The sequence below is a fragment of the Podarcis tiliguerta genome (genome assembly GCF_965153285.1).
Source record: "Podarcis tiliguerta genome assembly, chromosome: 2".
NCBI classification, from domain to species: domain Eukaryota; kingdom Metazoa; phylum Chordata; class Lepidosauria; order Squamata; family Lacertidae; genus Podarcis; species Podarcis tiliguerta.
In genome coordinates this window covers 73,245,962-73,267,434 of record NC_139535.1, presented here as the reverse complement: position 1 = coordinate 73,267,434, position 21,473 = coordinate 73,245,962, and the positions used below count along the sequence as shown (strand labels likewise).

The following is a 21,473-nucleotide window of genomic DNA, read 5'->3' as shown; positions in this document are numbered from 1 at the left end:
TTATCTGCTGCAGCCTTCACCCACCTTCACAGCCATTGTAACATACCGCTTGTTATCTTCCGTCTGTTCTGCCATTGAGGACTTCTTGGAAGTTCTTGGTATAACATTGGGAAATGTTCACTTTCCTACCTGGGCAGTTATCTTTCCACAAGGGCTGACATTGATGCCAAAATCCAGCATCGCCTGAGCTCTGCAAATGCAGCTTTCTCCTGATCGAAATGCAGAGTGTTTGAGGACTAGGACATTTTCAGGGAAACCAAAATGCTTGTTTACAAAGCCATTGTACTACCAATCGTACTGTACACGTGTGAAACATGGACTGCTTATAAACACCATCTCCAGCTCCTCGAAAGATTCCATCAACAATGTCCCCCCCAAAAAATTTCATATCACTTGGGAAGACAGGCGAACTAATGTCAGTGTACTGGAAGAAGCAAAGATCACCAGTGTCGAAGCAATGATTCTTCAACATCAACTTCGTTGGACTGGCCATGTTGATGGGATGCCTGATTATCATCTTCCAAAGCAAGTACAGTGGTACCTCGGGTTAAGTACTTAATTCGTTCCGGAGGTCCGTTCTTAGCCTGAAACTGTTCTTAACCTGAAGCACCACTTTAGCTAATGGGACCTCCTGCTGCCACTGCGCCGCCGGAGCACGATTTCTGTTCTCATCCTGAAGCAAAGTTCTTAACCTGAAGCACTATTTCTGGGTTAGCGGAGTCTGTAACCTGAAGCGTCTGTAACCTGAAGCGTATGTAACCCGAGGTACCACTGTACTCTATTCCGAACTTAAAAATGGAAAGCATAATGCTGGTGGTAAACAAAAGAGGTTTAAAGACTCTCTCAAGGCAAATCTTTAAAAATGTAATATAAACACTGACAATTGGGAAACACTGGCCTGCGAGTGCTCCAAGTGGAGAACAGCCTTTACCAAACGTGTCATGGACTTTGAAAGGCTCAGAGGAAGGCTCATTTGGCAAACCCTCACCATGATCAGCTCCCACCCGGAAACCTATATCTCCACTGTGTGGATCCAGAATTGGCTTCCACAGTCACCTATGGACACTTCTGTGTTCATGGAAGACAATCTTACTTGGCTATGAGTGATCACTAAGGAAGAAGAAGAAGAAGAAGAAGAAGAAGAAGAAGAAGAAGAAGATCATTATGCAGGAGGATTGATCCATACCGTAAGTCATGATATAAATATGTTTGCATTATTCATTACAATATAATGTCTTAACAATATCTGAAGGGTCACCGGTTCACCATCCCTGCAGTACACACTGATGTCATCAGCGGTGCTTTACTGAGTGACACATGAATGAATGAATGAATGAATGAGAGAAAAGCATATAATCTAAGCTTTGATAATGTGAAGATACAAAGGAAGGCAAGGACAGGAGCTGAAAGTAAACAAATGACAACTATATGTTCTTAGTAAATCATGTTTTTAATTAGACAAGTTCTAATATGCTTTGAAAAGCAGTTTGAAAAACAACAACACTGTATGAATTCAGCAACAATTAACATACCTGGATATGGGCAGCTAGGTAACATGGCCTGTTTCTTCAGCACCGGGGATCAGTCTGCAACTTTTTACATATAATTATCCTAATGTGCAACGGATGCCACATAAAAGAGTGTTCACAAAATCCGACACAAGGGATCCATCTGGTTATTTAAACAAAACATTTACCCAGGAGGACACAACCCTACCCCCAGCAGTGAGATGTATACAAAATTAGTTAGATTCACACCACCAAGCCACACAGCTGGATATCAGTGGCAACCACTTATCATTGACTGTTTTAATGGTTTTAATTGTTGCTTCAGTGCTGCGTTCTATGAAAGAAGCCTTGAACTGCAATAATGAGGAAGCAACAGGGAAAGAAAATATTATTGGGTTGCTTAAAAGAATCTCTGAAAACATTTTTGTGGTCGGCTAACCAGAAAGAAGGAGCAAATAGAACTGAAAGCTTTCCAGCTGTTTAGCATACTAACAGCCCCAGGGCTTTTGAACTAGGTATTGTGGGGGGCAGGGGCAAATTAAAACATGCCACACTATGTAAGATGCCTGTTGTGTACTTATACTAATAATGGGCTGTGTGAAAGGTTGATAGATTAAGCAATTTAATCAGGCCTGGTTGAGGTCTCAGCATCATAAAAGGGTCCAGAAGCTCATGTTTCCCATTGTTTTCATTGCATTTGCCTGTCATGTTACACCTGAGCAGCCCACCACCACCCCTATTCCCTTATTCCATTTTCTATCCTTTCCTCAAAGCCTGTAATGTCTTCTCTAAACCATCATCTCCCACCACGAAGATTACAGGTTGAGCATTCAGTAGGGAAGGCTCAATATGCTTCATCGAATTCACATCCAATCCTCCTTTTATCCTTAAAAAACAACAACCTGTAAACTCTCCAGGCAAGGACTGGCATCGCTTCTGTGTTCCAAATATCATCACTGATAATATGAAGTAATGGCTATGCATTCCCAAAGACATCAAATTTACAAGTCTTGTGAGTTCACTACCCCTTGCCACAGAAGGAGAATTGCTGAATACTTCAGCCTTCCTTTGCTAGAGTCTGCCGCACAGCCCATTTCAACTCACTGTAGCACTTTCCATTCATTGGCAAGGGAGAGGTGGGTAACCAGTTGTATTTTCCTCACTCCCTTTGTTCTGGGTTAGCAAATATTTTTACACAGTTAACTCAGATTCTTCCCTGTCTCCAACACACAGCCAGCCAAGGCACAAAGGAGAGGAATGGAATGTTGGGTGGGCTGCTGAATTATTTGCTGTGACCACTAGGAAGATAAATTTGGAAATGAGACATGGCACATAGATACGTGGGGCTTCCTAAATCAGGGAGTTTTCCAGGGGGCAGCAAGGATTGCTATCTATACAGACAGAAAGCAGGCTGCTTTAGTAATACACAAACTATGTACATATGTACACACAGGTGACATGGAAATTTAATTCAATGTGTGGCCTCTGGGTTCTGGATTGAAGTACTCTTGCAGCCCACTTGGTCTCAGAGGTGGGATGGCCCTGTATTGAAGGTATATGTGGGGGGTGGGGAAGGAGGGAGGGCCTACAGCTGCTTTGAGATAAAATGTTATCAAGCCACACCAGCAGTGTATTCTTGATGTCAGCAGAACCCGGGTGATTTAGATAGGAATCTATGAGTATATTACAGCAGGCAAGCTCTTTTCTGGCACATGCCATGACATTCTGCATAACAAAGGGAGCATCAAGGGGCTTGCAGAAGAGAGGGCCAACATGTCCTTTTAAAGAAACTGCCAGACCTGCTGAGTAATGTATGAAAACAAACTTTTAAGACCAAAGGAGAGAATGTTAATATTACTCACAATCTAGAATAAACTTGCTTTTCAAAGCCAAGATCTGGTGTGGGCCTCTTCAAAACAATCACTGTGGAGTAGAGAAAAGCAGCAGGTTTTGCAGGGCTTTGGCGCCCTGCCCTGCCCAGAGATACAGGAGATTGAGACACAAAGATAGGAGTGCCCAGGGGAGGTTGGAGAGCAAAGCCCAGAGCCGCTCAGTGGACCAGAGCTGAAGGAGAAGCCAGCGCGGAAGGACAGACCCCTGATGGAAGGGGGGAATGCAATCTCCCCCTCTGTGGTGTTGTTTTCAAGCTCCCCCAGCTGAAGTTCCCCCCACAAGCCCAAGGGAATGGCATTTCCTGCTCTTGGGCACTCTCTCTTTCCCGAACTGAGATTGGTTTTGGGAAATGGGACAGTGTAAATAGCTTATGAATAAAACCCACAGACAAGGGGGGAAAGGGCCTTCGAAGAGCCTCCGGGAAACTGTGGCCATCAGACAGGAGAGGCATTTATATCGACAGACAAGCTAAACAGGAATGGTCGAATGAAGATGCAATCCCGCCCCCTCCCCCCCCCAAAAAAGACAGAAGGAGGAGACAGTTTTGAGACCCTTTCTGGGAAGGATCATGATTCCCCCTCCAAGTGAGAAAGAGAAACTGAGGCAGCCTTCAGTACGGGTAATATTTTATGCCTCCCAAAATGGGGTTGATTGGCTGGCGAGTACATCATTTCATATGTTCTTCCATTATTTTTTCCACCAGCTGAGACAGAGCCAAGGACTCTGGGCCTGGGAGCCATGATCCAGGTCTGCAGATGATGCAGAATCCTAGGTGAGATACCAAGGAACAGGGGGCCACAGAACATAAGAGGAACCTGCAGGATCAGGCCAGTGGCCCATCTAACCCAGCATCCTGTGCTCATAGCGACCAACCAGATGCCCATGGGAAGCCTGGGAAGCAGGACCTGAGCACAAGAACACTCTCCTGCATTTTGTAGCAACTGGTATTTTATTTGGAAGCATGATGTCTCTGACCATGGAGGTAGAACATAGCTGTTATGGTGGCCAGTAGCCACAGATTCTTGGCAGGCCTTGATCATGAGGACCTGGCCTCTCTCTATGCAATTGATATGCATGTTTATTCTGAAATAAGGGCCATTCTCTGCAATGGTCCTTCCAGCTAATTGTCTCTTCAGGACTTGACCACAATCCTCTGCTCCTCTCCACAGCTCCAAGGTTCTGAAGCTGGGGAAGGGCAGCAGGGACTTGTTTTGATGTCAGTCATCTAAGATGCTCCAAGCACATCAGTGTCCCAGCACCAAAATAGCCAGCCCTAATCTTCTGCTCTACCTCACGACTGGAGAAAGGGCAAGGCATTTCCCCATCGCTGAAGCTCAGCACTGGATGATCCCTGCTCCCTCCAGAGCACCAAGCTAGAGAGGAGGGGCTGGGACTTTTTGCACCACCCTCACCATAAGGCGATGAAATGTCCTGGTGAACAGTGGGACCACGACACGGGAAGAAAGGAAGTGGCAGGGACTTGAACCCTTTGCTTCCTCCTGTGGTCCCAGCTGAACCCCCTGCACCTGCAATTTGCAATGCAAGGGGCAAGAAGAGAGAATCTCCCATAGGAGATGTTTAAATCCATGCAAATTGCAGGCATGGGGGGCGGGATGCAGACTGGGACCTCAACAAGGGGAAAAACAACAGCTAAAGTCCTTCTGCTCTTTGGATCCCAAATGCTAGGTATTTCTGCCAGAAAAAATCCTGCACACAAAGAGCACATGATGTAGTTGGTGCCATGGCCATTTCAGTAGCCCCCCAGCTTTGAAGCATTGCTGCCCTCTTCAAAGAGAAGGGCACAGCAAGAGCCAGAGAGCCACAGCTTCCCAGAGTTAGCAAGAGCTAGAAAGCTCTCCAACAGCTTCCCAAGACACGAGTGAAACATCTTTCCGCTAGAGGAACTGCAAGAACCTGGATGCAATACCAGGAAATCCTGCTCCGGCTGATGCTTCCTCAGAGCATCTAAAAGAAGAGCTCCACCCAGCTCATCAGGATTACTTTAGTTCAGCCTGCTCCCTCCCCCACCCCCAAAATGCTGTTGCCGAATTGGTCTCTTAAATGTTATCCAGTACCACCAGAAACCTGGATCAGAGGTTTGACTTGTGCAGTCTTTGGCTAATTATACTGACTTGCTGCATTCTAGCAGTCTTATCCTATGACTCTCCAGTACTGCTACAGTATGGGCTGCAAACATATACAGTGGTACCTTGGTTCTCGAATGGCTTACCTGTCAAACAAATCAACTCCCGAACGCCACAAACCTGAACGTCCCATGCAGCTTCTGCTTGAGTGCAGGAAGCTCCTGCAGCCAATCAGAAGCCGCACCATGGTTTTCGAATGGTTTCAGGAGTTGAACGGATTAAGTTCGAGAACCAAGGTACCACTGTAGTCACTTACTTGTGAGTAACTCCTGCTGAATTTATTCGGGCCCACTTCTGATTGGGCATGCATAGGATTCCACTGAAAGTTCAAATGATTTCAGCTGTACATGCCTAACTGTGGAAACTGACCACTTTATAAAGTGCTTCATTTTGACTGGATCATGCCCCAGGTTCTAGCTCTCATGGCTATGAAAACAGGTGTGGAAGTGTACAGTCAACACTAGGAGAAATCGCTGAAGCAATCCATTTTGACTGCTTTTGATGCAGGAGACTTCAACAAAAAGTACAATGAAGTCCAGACACCCCCAACTCAGAAGCAAAGGCAAGTTTGACAGCATGTGCGCATGGATTAAACATCTGCATGGTTTTAACCACTGTAGAAGAGCCTATGATCAAAAAGCATGCAGAGCTGAATCATGTTTACATTTAGATTCTCTCCCCCCCCCCCCAGTAAATGAAGCCCAAGGAATGTGGGGAGATTGCTTAGGTTTCAAAAGGTTAAAGAAAACAGAACTCTTTTGTGGCAACACAGGCTGATATGAAGGCCACTCAGAAGATACTGAGATAGTGGAAAAACTGGAATGAAGTGCTCAGCAGAAACTAAATGCTTTTGTTGGGGCAGGAAGCAATGTATACATATACACCCAGAATCTGAGCATAACAGTATAGGAGACTCACAGGAGATAGTAATAGTACCCCATCTTTCTTTTCTTCTTTTTAAAAAAGTTGGTTTCTGGTTCTCATGCTGTGAAAATGGGTTTGAAGTTATCTGGGCAATGTCAAGAGTTGTGGGGGGTTATTAAGATTTCTATTGGTGGAAGGCATCAATGCCTCTTTTAGCTCATGGTCTGACTCAATATAAGGTAGCTTCCTAAGTCCCTTCTGCGTGTGACAGAAGACTCAGGACAACGCAGTCTCCAACCTCAAATACAGTGGTACCTCTGGATGTGAACGGGATCCATTCTGGAGCCCTGTTCACATCCTGAAGCGAACGTAAGACGCGTCTGCGTGTGTCACCGCTTCTGCACATGTGCGTGATGCCATTTTGAGCATCTGCGCATGCGCAAACGGCAAAACCCGGAAGTAATGTGCTCCGTTACTTCTGGGTCGCTGCAGAGCACAACCCGAAAATATTTAAGCTGAAGCGTATTCATCCCGAGGTATGACTGTAGTGGCTGGATATCCAGGCCAGCCAAAATTCAAGAACCCCTCTTCAAAACACGTCCTTTATTCCATAGTTTTAGGGAGCATCTGCCTGAGGATTACTCTTTCCACTTGCCCCAATTAAAACACACTCACAAACTTTCTGAAGTCAGAAGTGACTTCTGTTCATTCTCTGCCCCCCAAACCTCCATTTCCCCCCAAATCCCAGAAGGAATAATTTTGGAAACTTATTTTGACATAGTATTTCAAGTTAGGACAATGCCACCACTTCAAGATCCTTGCCTTTTCCATTGCACAGATTACTACCAGGAGTCGGAAGCCTCCTTATCTTTCTTTTCTGCTATATATGACTGAGCAGCACAGGGCATCCCACACAGAGACCACACGTTCCACATAGCCCTTCTGTCACAGCAACTTGGAAAAAGGGTGTGAGCTGCCCTATGGCTACCCCCTTGGCTCTGCTGGCTCATTGTAATGTGATCTGTTAAGAGAGGCTCTCCACACAGAAGCCTGGATGGCTGCAACAGCTGTGTAGTAACTAGAGACTTCCCCCTGTCTCACCATATGGTGGTGGAGTATGCAAAGAGAAGGAGTGCTCAAGTCCCTCAGTTGTACTCCGTTTGATAATCCCAGGCTCAGCTGAGTGAGAACAGGACAAGAGCACACACACAGTCTCTCTATCTTAAGCCAAGTCCAACCCTTCCATTTCCACCCACTGCTGGATATTCAGGTGCAGCACCAAGGCCACAGGTTGTGACGGCACTTCCTGTCAATACAGCCCGTCCTTTGCTAGGGAGATTAGCTTCTAACCTCTCCACAAGCAGTAACACTGGAAACTTGTGTGCAGATCTGTTGAACAAGGTTATAGGAATTTTCCCTGGATGGAAATCTAGTGCCCTAGAAACACTGACTTTGGTTGAGTACCTGCCCTGCATATCCCATTGTGGACCATTTTCGTGCCCACTTTCTCCTCTAAGGAGGGAGCTCAGTGGTGGTGGGCGGGCAGGCTAGCTAGCTAGCTGAGCCTTAAGAGGGATGCAATCAGTCCAGTTCTTCAATTATGGTGCTTCTGATGATACAAGACCATGTAAGAATATTGCAGTACCATCCAGAAAGGGTTGAGTCCCAGCGCTAGCCCAAAGGCGTGGTTAGCAACCATGCCATTTTTGCTCCAGTTGCAACAGTGCACATGCAACAGTTCATAGGATCAGTCCCAGATCTATTAAAGTGAAGGGCAAAACACATCTGGGACGTCAGCTGCAGAAATCTAGATATTCCTGGCACATTGTCATTCAGCATATTTCCTTGGAGTTTTATGCCTGGCACTCATCATTGAACACAACATGCGAGAAGCCCATTCAAGATACATTTTTGGTTGCCAAAAGGGCCCATTGTAGCTGTTCAGTAAGCCAATCATATAATTGTAAAGCTGGAAGAGGCCCTGAGGATCATCTAGTCCAGCCCCCCTGCAATGCAGGAATATGCAGCTGTTCCATATGGGGATCAAGCCTACAGCCTTGGTGCTATCAGCACCATGCTCTATCCAGCTGAGCAATCCTGTTTTATCTGTGTTATCAGGAGATGAACAAGAAATTCTGCCCCCGTCACCTACTGCAGATGGGCAACAGTCAAGTCCATCAAGCTGTGTTAGAAACTGGGATAGAAAAGCTAGGAGCCAAATGGCTCCTGGGACCTGGGTGCCAAAACAGAATGTCTAGTAGCCATTGGGGGGGGGTGTCGGCAACACTTTTTATTTATTATTTTGATAAGCATGAACTAATACACAATTCACATAAGAGACACATTGTCGATATCACATTTTTTTATCAGAAACAGTTGATACATGTTTAATTTGTTGTTTATAATAAAAATATTGGTACCATATGCAGGGATTTATGTTATGCAAATTGAACCATAGAAAGAAGGGAAGTTTTTGATATTTTAAGGCTGTTTAAATGAATATTCTAAATTGTAAAACAGAAAATTTAATAAAAATTATATTTTTTTTAAAAATGAAATGCTTGCAAATCTAGACTCTTTAGGTGCAAAATGCACCTGGCACCCTGCCATCAAACCACACGTCCCCTCTGGAAACTGTTGTTTCCAAGTTACACAGGCTCTAGAGATCAATTCCATTTCCCCCTACTAGATTGCGCAGCCTCCTGAGGGAGAATGAATCAGTCACTAATGGCCTGAATGTGGAAATGGAAAGGGGGCCCTGGCTGGAGCTTTGCTGACTGGTTTCAATTCAGCGATTTCCACTGCTAAAAAGTCAAGCTACTGGAAGCTCAAGTGGCGGCTGGTCTGTTTGACAAGGGAGCAGCTACAACAATAATCAGAAAGCAATGCTTGAGCAGCCCTCAAGTTCCCTCCCTCCTCTGCCTATATCTTGACATTGGCTTTTCAATTATGTCTGGGCTTATTTCCATATTTCCTTTGTTCCTATCTAAGCACAGCTGATAGCAAAGATAAATTGCTCTCACGTATAAATGACTATAATTTGCACCATGCAGGCCCCGTGCTTAAGCGTTGGTGGAAGAATGCAAAAGGCAGAGGAGGGGCAGAATCGTGGTGATGTGCACCATCTGCACAGTGGTGATGAATTTTTGGATGCCCTGAAGTCTGCAGTATCAGAGGCAAAAGCTGAATGGGAATTCTCTGGCAGGTCTTTAATGAAGGGCGTCACAGAATCAAGGGTCTGTGCCAAACATGAGGAACCTGTGACTGTCCACATTTTGCTGGACTACAATCCCCATCAGATCCTGCCGGCATAGCCAGTGATCAGGGGCGACGGGAACAGCAACAACTAGAGGGCCACAAAATCCCCAGGCTTGGTCTAGGCAGTAGAGATGCCGTGTGCTGCAGTGGTTGGACTAGGTAGGGCTTGGGAGATGAGAGTTCAAATCCCCACTCAGCCATGAAGCTTACTGGGTGAACTTGGTCCAGACACAGTCTCTCAGCCCAACCTGCCCCACAGGGTTGTTGTGAGAATGAAATGGGGAGATTAAGAGCCCACCACTCTGAACTCCCTGGAGGAAAGGAGAGATACAAGTGTAACAATGAATGAATTAAATGCAAACAGGGCTGTGCAAGGGGTAGCCCATCCACGAGGATGCGAGGCTGGAGGGAAGCAAACACTTTGATGAATCTGGTCTCCATTTAATGCTCACCTTCCTCCACAGGACCTGGGTGAGCACCTTTACTCAAAACCCCAAACCCTACAATAGGGTAAAACAGAGATCGGGGAAACGGTCTCAGTTCCTTCTCAAAACAAGAGCATGCTGGATCAGGCCAGTCTAGTAGCCCAGGATCCTGTTCTCATAGTGGCTGATGCAAGGAGGACCCAAGCACAAGTGCGGTCTCCCCTCCTGCAGTTTCCAGCAGCTGACATTCAGAAGCAAGGCTGCCTTCTCCTTCTTTGCCACGTATTAGAAAGAGCTGCCCCTGCGTTGATTCTCCTTCCATTGCAGTGACTCAGTTGCCAAGAGATAGAATTGCAGCAATGCAGGGGAGGGCTGCTCTCTGTAGCAGCTGGGGGTGCGGTGATCCCATCCCCAACCCTCTTTCACAACACACACCCTTGAATTTGGCTGCGTTTTAGGAGAGGGTGGAATTCCCAAAGTGGATTTTAGGCAGAAGATCAAGAATGATTCAGGATTCCGCCCACCCAATCCAATGTCACCCTTTCTCCGTGGCAAGGCAGGCCCACAGGCTGCATACTGGTCTGAAGTGATCACACACAAGGAACTGAAGAGTTCCCCGTGTTATGTCGCTTGGCTCTTGGGTTAAAACATACACACGGGACTTTGTAACAGGAAGAAAATTTGTATGCAATATATTTTTAAAAACAACTGAAATACTAAAGAGCCTGACTGTACAAGCAAAGGGTGCTGTGGACAGGAATACAACTTTTACAAGTCTGTTGTTGTACAGCACTTGACCACACTGTGGATTCCATCACAGGCACCCATGGGAATCAGAGGGCACATTGATAAGACACAGCGTGTTCTCTACTGTAACTCACAGACCTTGCGGGAGAAATTAGGTTGAGGAAATAGTGGTGAGGGAGGACGAGTTACCTCTTCACTCTCTGCATCAAGATGGCTAGTCATGGATCTCATCCCTTTGGTCCTTAGACATCTCACACACAAGGGCTGCGTACCAAAACTAAAGTGACAGGTAGCCAAGCTTTGGAATCAGCTTGCAAGCACCAGCAAGGAATCTGGGAATAATGTAGGCCAGAGTAGCCACACTAGCCCTGGCTTTGATGTTAAACAGGTCACCCTCTTTCCTAACATGTTGGGTGTTTAAGCAGCCAAGGACTCCAAATGCACCACTGCACCAGAGAAGATTTCCCATAACCTATGGTCTTGTTAGTCACATGCTTGGGGCTGACCCAGGGGCATAGGAAGGGGGTGCAGGGGTGCGGTCCGCCCTGGGTGCCATCCTTGAGGGGGTTACAAAATGGCACACCATGGGGGTCGGCACTTACCATGGGGCCTGGCTTGCAGTGTGCCCGAACCACATCTCTCTCCTGGGAGTGACATGGTGACACAGTGGCTCGGGGCCCCGCACTGCCCAAAACGGTAGTGTGGGGCTTGTGTCTGCCAGGCAGACTCCAAGGGCAGCGTACCACACCGAGCCACCACTTTGGGCGGATCGCTGCGGTGCCCCCTTGCAGTGTCCCCGTGCTCAGATTGCTCTGCCCCCGCCGCTCTGGGTGCCGGAGCAGCTAGCTACACCCCTGGTCTGTCCTTTCAACTCATATAAACTGGAGTGGGTAGTTGTCTCCACTCTGCTACAATCTATGAGTATGCTCAGGAAGTGAGCGACAGCTGGCTAGCAGAACCAGGACTGTAATGGAAGGATCAATATTCACGTCCAATCATTCTCAGCAAGGATCCGCAAATGCACTCACTGTAGCCGTCATTCAACCCCTTCCCCCACCTCTGACTTTCTGTTGCACTTTGGATGCACTCAGAACTTATAAAAAGATCGATGGACAGGTAAGACTGCAAGAGAAATCCAGCAGGATCAAATCCAAGGTCCATCTAGTCCTGCATTCTGCTTCCCAGTGGCCAGCCACATGCCTCTTGAGAAGCCCACAAGCAGGGCATGAAGGAAATAGCTCACTCCCACCATAGCTCCCCAGATGGAACTTCACTTCTCATGCCATGCCTACAGCTTAGGCAACAGAAAGAGTCTCATCACCAACTTAATTCTGTTCTGCAGTTTGGAGGCATCACAGACATGACTCTCCCTTTTCCCCACATCCTCTGTGCACACTAGAGGACTCAGGGGAGGGACAAGACTAATGGTGACCACAACATGTTGGCCAGATGCCAAGGCCACCCAAAATATGTGGGCCCCAACTTCTTTGTCAACATCAAATAAAAATATATATGAAAGTCTGGGCACAGAAGGGTTTTTAGGGGGTGGCGGAACCTTGGGCTGTTTGAAGGCAAGTAAAAGACAATGGGCTGCTCTAGTTGTACTTTTTATTGTGCATTCATGATGTTTTGTGCTCATGATGGTATCTGGACAGTTATACATAATTGTGCTTTCAATACCGTGTGCGCCTGCAAAAGTTTCAGGCAGATAATTTCCTTCCAATTGGTGCATTTCCCATAGTTTCCTGCTAAAATCCTGTAACTTTTCATACCACAAATGTTGTGTCCCCCCCCCCATTTTTGTTGTGCTATAGCTATAGCAAAGAGTGCTCCTGTGGATGACAATGTGCTAACCTTGGGGTGCACTGGAGAACAACTAATAAAGTGGAATGGCTCAGTATAAATCTGCTATCATCGCATCAACGACATGTTGCAGAATACACACATACATAAATATCCCCACCAGTCTGGAGGGCCCAACAGCATTCTGCAGAAACTAATGACTATGGCTAAGTGAGGTCCATTAATTTTAACAGATCTACTCTAAATTAAACTTAGTTGTATAACCACCCACAGTGACTTATCATCAGGATGTACTGTTAAAATATGCCACAATCTATTCTTCTTAATGCATGACTTTCAAAGGCGAGGTCTGCTTGTTTCAAATGCTTAGCTCATTCATCCACAGTGATGCCAACTGGCTTCTATGGAAATGGGAGATACTATTAAGTACACAGACAGCAAAAGCTGTGATATTTTAGAGGGAGGGGAATATCTCTCAGGACTGAAGGGATAATGACCCAGAAATAAATAAATCTGAATTTGAGTTAACAGCTATCCCACCCACCCCCAGCCATTTTGAACAATAGATTTGTGGGTTCTGGTAAGAGTATGGAATCCCTTTTCCTGTCCTGTAAATATTTAAATAGCTGTCAGACAAGATGGGACAGCATAGTCTGAAAAGTATTAAGACAATAGATTTTTTATAAACCGCATCACAGGCTACATGTCTGCACTCTGGAACTCAAAGGTCTAGGAGACAATAAAGGCATTTTAGCTGAGATTATCACATTTGGGCTACTGGCAAAAAACTCAGCCAATCCTCTGCCCACCCCCACTGGGCAGATGGTTCTGTTGACAACCATCACTTGGGAGGTTAAGGTGGTGTGCAGGCAAGTGTAGGGAAGCAGGATGAGAGTCTTCCTGCTCACTCTGAAGAGCACAGTCCTGGAGCCTTTTCTTTCCCTTCTTTCTTTCGGAGAATCATTAAGAAATCGAGAATGCTCAGCTGCACTCTTCAGTTATTCTCCTAGCTCCAGGATTGTGAGACCCTGTCAGCATATAACACTTCTGCTCAGAAGATCTGAACTGGTTGCTGATTTGTTATTGCACCAAGTTTAAGGTGCTACAATTTGTAACGGTTTGCTTGGGAGCAGTTTGCTTTACTCCACATGTGCCCCTTCAACTGTCCCCCCCCCCCGAGGAACTGGAACTGTTCTAGGTGCCCCAACATACTCATTCCACACTTGTAAGATGTGGGTCTTTTAGTGGGGCAGCACCTAAACTTTGGAACTACCTGTCTATTGACATCAGGTAAGCATCTTCACTGTTTTCCTTTTGGTGCCTGATTAAAACCTTTTTCCTTAAGAAAGCCTAGCCAGACACGTGGATATTGACATGTTTTAATCTCTTCTTAGTCTGCTCTAATTTCAACTATCTTTTAAGTGCTTTTATAACTTGTTTTAAGCTGTTTTTGCTGATAAATTTAGTATTTCTCCTAAACTGCTTACAGGTTTTCTTAGGGTCAAGTGTTACGTAAACTTTGTTTAAAAACAAAACAAATTAGCACGTGCAAATTTATGTCTATGAGCCCATGCCTCAAATCTCTTCAGTCCCCAACACGGCTCCTGCATCTTGCCATTATGAAGGGCATATTCAGTCCCATTTTACAGATGAAAGTACCAAACCTAGGCCACTCTTTATGTTCTTCGGTGTTTATATTTCATGAAGTGGATCATGCATTTCAAGATTAAGATTTTTCTCTGAGGGCTGGCTCCACTTTCTCCATGCTTGAAGGGACTCGCTCCGCAAGGGCACTAAGTGTACCATGTCTTAGCTGCGCTTCGACAGCAGACCTTTTTTTAAATTCAAAAATGAACAATATATGCACATCAGGTTCCTTGCCTCTAAGCAAAGTATGCACATGATTATCTGCAGACTTGGCTCATGATATTTCAGAAGTGGCTTTCAGCACTCAACAAGTTCCCCCACTGGGGAAGCAAGGCAGTCAGAATTCCCAAGAAAAACATTGCAAGAGGCATTCCCTTATCAACAGTCAGCAGAAATGCTTCCTGCTTCAGGAGGGATGCGAGAATGAAGCCGTGCCAAGCCCTTTGCCCAGCCTCAAGAGCTGGCTGAGTAACAGGATGCAGGCCCCAAGCAGAGCATGGGTTGGCCTCCGAATGCTCAACCACTTACAAGTGGGGAGGAGATCACTTCGTTTCCATAGAGGAAGCATCACCCATCCTTTTACATGGAGGAAAAAGGAGAACCCTTGACCTTCAGAGGATCTGCAATGGGCTGATGAGTTTCCACTACTCTTTAAAACATCGCAGGTCCCAAGATCACACTGTCACTTCTTTTGTAGGGCAGATCTGGAAATGGGGAGTTCACTCTCCTTCCTGCTTCTCCAGCCATTCTGCGCCACCCCCTGCCCTGCAGGCAGGATGGTATGGGCATTCTCCCTCCTGTCTAGCAAGGCTTCTCCACCCTAAAAAAATTGCAGCCCTCAGCAAAAGCCTATGGTGGACAAGTGCAGAAGAGGGTTTATTTATAGCCACAAATCATAGCAAAAAAAACCCCTTACTGAGACTGCCCCAGCTGCCCAGACTGCTGCTGGAATGTGTTCGCTGTATATAGAGGAGATATACATAGCATTTCCAGATACAAACAGTTAAGATTCCACTCTACACAAGTGTCCCACTTCATCGCGCGAGAGAGAGGTGAGAAGCAGAGAGGCATTGCTGCAGATGCTCTCCAAAAGAGGGGCCAAGATGAACACACTTGTGGCACAGCACAGAAAACATATTACCATCATTATTGTCCTGCCCCCCAAGTTTTCAAAGCAAAAGCTATAGTTCACTTCATTCTGCTAACTGTGGACAGAGGCAAGACTCCTTTAGTTTTTCTTCCAAGAGAAACCAGGCCGCAACATATTAGCGCTTGCAAAGCAATTGCACCTGCAAATAAGTTTTGTCATGAGTAAGTGTGTTGTGTCTCCTGCCATGAGTCCTTTCCTGCTTTGTTCCTCTGCTTATATTTCCCTGCATGTACTGAAAGCAGGTGAAGGAATGAGCAAGAGCCACAAGAGGGGAAGATGTGCACAGCCACGTTCAGGACAGTAGCCACAGCTGCAGTATTCACTGGGTGGAAGCTAACGGGAGGCATGAGCACAGACTTCTAGAAAGCCACACCGTGAGCCCTTCCAAGAGCCACTCCAAGTCAAGAGCAGTGCTCTAGAAGTCAACTCTGACTGAGTTCTGCCCACACCAGCCTTCACACAAGTGCCCCTCTGCATAGCACCAACAGCTCAAATGCCATTCCTTATGCAGCTACCACAAAGGTAGCATTGAAAAACAAGCCCAGAGACAGAGAAGAAGAGAGAGGGACTCTGGCCAGTGTAAGAAACTGAGATATGAAAGCTAGGAGCTAAATGGCACCTTAAACCTAGGTTATGGGTGCAACAACGGAATGTCTAGGCACTTTTTTTATAACAAGAATACAAAGCTGAAAATGAACTGCAGCTAAAATATGTTGTTCATTTTTCACATGGTGTAGTCCTTCCCCTGCCCACCCCCCTAATATTCTTAAGAGAGTCTCTTCTCCAATCTTCAGAGAGTAGCTTGAAGCGGGGAGACACATGTCAAAAGTCAAGTCTTGTGCATCATCAACTGACATGGTGTGGTGACCACCACGTGCTCGAGTCAACTCTAGACAGATCGATTAAGAGTGGATTCTTGTGATTTTTGGTGCTACCAAAACCAAGCTCATCTCCAACAAGACCCTTGTGCGCCCAACAGTTACTTGCTGACTTTTTATTTATTCCATTTTTACTTTGATAATTCCTCCTAGAAGCTCAGGGTGGCTTGCAAGGCTGTTCCCCTCCCATTTTATCCTCACAAGCAACCTTGTGAGAAGGAAGGGGAGACTGAGCCAGAGTCACCCAGTGAGCTTCCTGGCCAAGTATTTGAACCTGTGTCAACTTGTTCCTAGTCCAGCAATTTATCCACTAAGCCACTATAAGGTGAGTAATGCCTCTCCAAAACAGCACAGCGATTTTAAAAGCACATATGTCCTGATACAGTCTATTTAAAGTGATTCATCAGCTTTCTCTCTCTCCACCACATCGAACAGAAGAGGCTTCTCTCAACAGACTACTGCCTAATAACAGAGAAGGCTGTAACCCAGGGCACGCTGACTTGGGAGTAAGTCTCCCTGAACTCGTGGGATTTGCTTCCAAGGAGACACGCACAGGATGGGGCCCGAAGGCATGCTGATGTGTGTGTACAGTTCACAATTAAACAGCTCACGGTGGTGTCTTGCACATGGGGAGTAAACAAAACAATCCCTCCTGGCCCTGATCGTTCTTACATTAGGTCTTAGGTCATCCTCTCTATCGGTGGAGTAACAGTGAAGAAATAATGAAGTCTGGAGGGAGCCATGCAGATTCTTCCAGAGCAATTTGGCAACCGCGCGCGCCCACCTCCAGGCGCCCGGGCTACACAAAGCCCCATTAAGACAATGCCATTTACTAACCATTTGGGGCGCGTACATCTAGCTTGTGTTGTTATTTCTTTTTTAAACGTCTATCTCACGCAAAAGCGCTTTTCACCGTAGATCTAAAGCTGTCCCACGAATATTCTCACACGATTACTTTAAAATATATAGACCAGAATCCCATTTGACCACCCACGTTTAAGCTTTCCAAATACTACTCCACGGAAACAAAAGTGCGATCATGTTCCCCGCCCTATTGATTTCTAACCTCTCTCTGCCCCCCCCCCCCACGTTGAAGCACACAATGGTACATCCCCACGCGGAACGTGCCGTGAATGTGAGCACGCGTGGGCGTGGCACGCTTCATCTTCTGATCAGAATATCGACCGAGGCACAAATCAGCAGCGCGCGAGCCACGACGGATAGCATGAATTAATATGGCACGCTCCGTCGAGCGAGGCTTTCTAGAGAACAGGTCTTCTTTGCATGGGGAGATCTCCCCTAGGAACCAGGCAAACAGGAGCAGCTGACGCTACAGGGCTAAATAAACCGAAGATCTCGCCCCGTCAGGGGATCCCTCGAGAGCCCTGCCCTAGCCAGCTTCCCAATTACGCGACAACAAGTGTTCGCCCCATCCGGAGCAAGCGGGTCCCGTTCCCTGACAATCCGATCAGACGCCCCCCCCCCCCAGCATACCAGCCCCACTCCAGATCCAAGCGACCGGATCGATACAGGCAGCCGCCATCTGGGCGTTCTGCTTACCGCTGAGCCTGTCCATGGTCCAGGGCATTAATGGGCGAAGGAGAGGCGGCTGTTCTCGTGGCGCCCGTTTCGCTCCGCGGAGAAGACGCTCGCTCTGCGCCCCCCTGGCGAGCGCGCTCGGCTCAGGCGCGGACCAGCCAGATGGATGCGCCCGGCTCCTTCGGCACACAAACGTCAACCTTTAAACCGGCTCCCGCAGATCGCGCAGTCCCTCCCCGCCGCTTCCTCCGCGTCAGATACAGGGTCTTAGCGCCCTTCCAGCAGGACGCGCCGCTCCTCTCCCTTTGCTGGGCGAGCCTCCGCTGGGACAGGGGGCTCGGCTCCAGGCGCTCACCCCGCCCTTCCGGATCAGGTGCGGCCATCGGTATACAATGACAGCAGCCTCAACAGCGCTGCTGAAGGGAAAGGCCCGCCTTTCTCTCTCTGGCTTTCCCCAAGTCCTTTGCCACAGTAGCCTCGCAGAGTCAGCTGCTCCCAATTCCAGGTCTGCGCTCACGTGGGCACCTCCCTGGTCTTCTCTTGCCCCATCGATTGGTGCCCCTCAGACACAGACGCTCACACGCACCTTTACTCGTCTAATTCTCTTTCTCCCCCTCATGCTAGAGTAGCTTTGCATCCATTTCTTTGTTTTATTTAATGGGCAGCCAGACCCAAATAAGTAAAGGCAGTCCAAAAAGTTCATTCGTGCTGTTCAAAAAAAAAATTTGCATGATCTTAAGTCAGTGATTCTCAAACTATGGTGGACTGGCAATTCACCACCCCCTGGAATGTGCCATGGATTGGTACCATATTTGGTCCTGAAACAACCCACACAATCTGGAGTCACCAGAGCCCAGCAGCCAATGGCTTGCAGACAGGCTGTGGTCCATGGACCAGCACTTTGAGTTAGGTGAAGTAAAAAAACAACTGACTGGCACCAATGTGAAAAGTAAATTAAGTAGTCCAGGTTCCCCTAGAACCCTGGAGCCTGATTGAGCATAGCCATTTCTCCTCCCCCTGCCCAAGGTCCTCTCTGCACTCCACTGCTATTCTCCACAGAGTATCCACCAATGCTTCTAATAGGAAGGATGTAATTCCTTTCCTGACATGACACACGAAGTAGTCAGTGTCATGATCAGGGTGACAATGTGAGAAATATCCGATGTTGCATTCTTCACAGGGACCTTATTGGGGAAAAGCTACATAAAACATTCAAACCTAAAAGTGTCATCACAGCACTTCTTAAGTTTTCTTCAAAATCCCTCATTCCAAATAAAGCTTTGTTGGAGTTCGTGATGGGTAAGTCTTGACCATAACACAGTTCCGCGTTGCTGCTGTCAAATTCTCAGCTCTGAGGATTTTCTCCCCCTCTCTATAGGTTTCTGAATGTGATTCTTAAGCAAGAAGGCATTGTGCACACAGGAGGAAAATGCACAGGGTGAACTAAACTACAATCACTCCTAGGCAGTTCTAAAATTTCCTCTTCTCTCCAGATGCCTGCTACGTGATGTATGTTATAAAGAGATGCTATATTTCAATAAAGTTGCCTGTTTCTGATATCCAGTAACTGTGTGAGGCTGCTTTGTTAATTTTTCAGCTGATACAGTGATCCCCAGTTGTTGGTAGCACGGCTCTAGAGCACTCATCTCTTGTGCTTGTCCATTGTTTTGCTATTTCTAGTCATGCTGCCCCCAACATGGAGACAATTCTCTACGGAGTAACTCATTTTCTCCATCAGATATGAACATACTGTTCCATTTTGGATCTCCTGGATGACAGAAGCAAAATTAGAAAGGCTGATGGTGAACCCAAGAGCAAGTCATGAGGAATGGCTAGGTATACTAGTGTTCAGGACCAAAATAGTGTGTCCTTGTTCAACTGATAAATGCTAATGGAAAATAATTAATAAGGTAAGAGTCTTTGGGAATAGACAATCTATAGTTTCCTTTCACAGGGGTGGTCTTCAACTTCAACTGTTTCAACTTTCATCACCCGCCTTCATTCTTGACAAATCTGCCCTGGAAGGTTGGGGCGGGGGGGACCCAGAACAGTTTTAGAAAGTGTATGGAGGGAGGGGGGGGGTCCTGTTGCACAAGCATAACTTAGTGCTACATTAGAGGCAAACCATAGTTTTTCTAACTTCCCCATAGCATCTAAAGTGAAATGCTTCAGAAGTTCTTTTTCATTCATTCATTCCTTTGACCAAAACAAAGCAGCCACCACCATACCTCTGGGATGTGATTCACTGACCACTCAGCTTGGTGTAGGCTCACCAAATCATGTCTTCCGATTTGTTTGATGGCTTGTCGCAACCTCGAAAGCTTTTTCACTTTGTGGCCAATCCTATTAACCTTACCCTCAGGCTAGGCGGTGGTCCAGGCATCCTGCTGGCCCATGAATCAGAACTGGAGGGTAAAAGTTCAAGCCTGATGTTAATTACAGGTGTGTATAGTCATAGTTCTCAGTGGTCAAATTGTCAAGCTAAAAGTTCTCAATTGCATTTTTCTTCCTTTGCAATAGTTTTATTCACCATCCTGTTTAAGTAATAATAGATCATATTACACAAAAAAAGATGTATTACATGAAAAACTGGCTTTCTTAGAGTCTTGCTAGCCACTGGTTTTTGGATTCATTTTGCTAATGTTCCCAGCAGAATGAGGATTTCTCAGGAGACTAATATTTTGATTCAAGGTGCTGGTACACAAACACTAGAACTAGCAAAGGGAAGGTAGGGTCTTTGGCTGCATACACACTACCATTTCCCCGTGTTTCCCCTGTGCTCATACTCCTTGGTTTTGAAACTGTGCACACAACATCAGCCACATTCCAGATCTCTGCTGCAGTTTCTGGGGAAATACTGCTGTTTGAAGCATTTTGCAAACCGGCTTTGATCCAATTGAAAAACTTAAGACAAATTCACATTGCAATTAAGCTGGGGTGTGTAGACATTTGAGACAGCCATCATGCAAAGATCACATTTGCACCTGTTGATTTGCTCAATTTTGCCTCTGACCCCACCCAGCACTGGCATGTGGCCCCTGGAAGGGAATGCGGCCCTTGAAATGAAAACACTGTCCCATCTCTGGCTTATTCCATTCACCATGGCTTAATAAGCCCCCATCTAGTGCTAATTTATCTAGTAATCAATGATTAATATATGTTGTCTTGCTTCTTAAGCAACCCTGTTCCGCTGATGGGGCTTGTTATCCTGCTTCGTTTTTGTCTGAGTGCAGGAGACTCTTTCCCTGTATTGATCCATATAAATCTTTCCGCTCTGAGTTTAGCTTCAAAGGGGAACAGAGCAAAAATGCTGCAGTAGAACCTCATCCCTATAGCAGAGCTTATGGTATGGGAGTGTGCATGAGTGCATTCAGGGGAGGTATTATTAGAGGGAAGCAGCTCTTATCTAAAACTAAGCCCCCCCCCCCTTCTTATGTTTGTAACAAACAGCAGATCTTCCTGATGAGCTAGCATTTAGAAATCCTTTGTCCACACACTATGCAGTATGCAATCATAGCTGCTACTTCATAATTTGCAAAAGGAACCATTCTCATGATTTTTTTTAAATAAAACATTGTGGAAATGTACTGTGCTTCAGAGCCCATGTGGTTAATTTA

General features: G+C 46.4%; 1 protein-coding gene and 1 long non-coding RNA gene across 2 annotated transcripts in view; both read right to left on the bottom strand.

Annotated features, from left to right (window-relative positions):
- AFAP1L1 (actin filament associated protein 1 like 1) overlaps positions 1–18,654 on the bottom strand; it is a 71,529-nt gene extending 52,875 nt beyond the window's left edge. Inside the window, exon 1 of the mRNA XM_083430774.1 lies at positions 17,878–18,654. Within this exon, the coding sequence (XP_083286900.1) occupies positions 17,878–17,905 (28 nt within the window). The 5' untranslated portion in view covers positions 17,906–18,654. The remainder of the gene's footprint in view (positions 1–17,877) is intronic.
- Positions 6,488–13,136, bottom strand: LOC310673120. The gene is made up of 2 exons (XR_014508872.1): positions 11,897–13,136; positions 6,488–11,803 (listed from the first exon to the last, which is right to left on the bottom strand). It is a non-coding gene; the product is annotated as an uncharacterized lncRNA (long non-coding RNA).
- Positions 18,655–21,473: the final 2,819 nt, after the last annotated feature.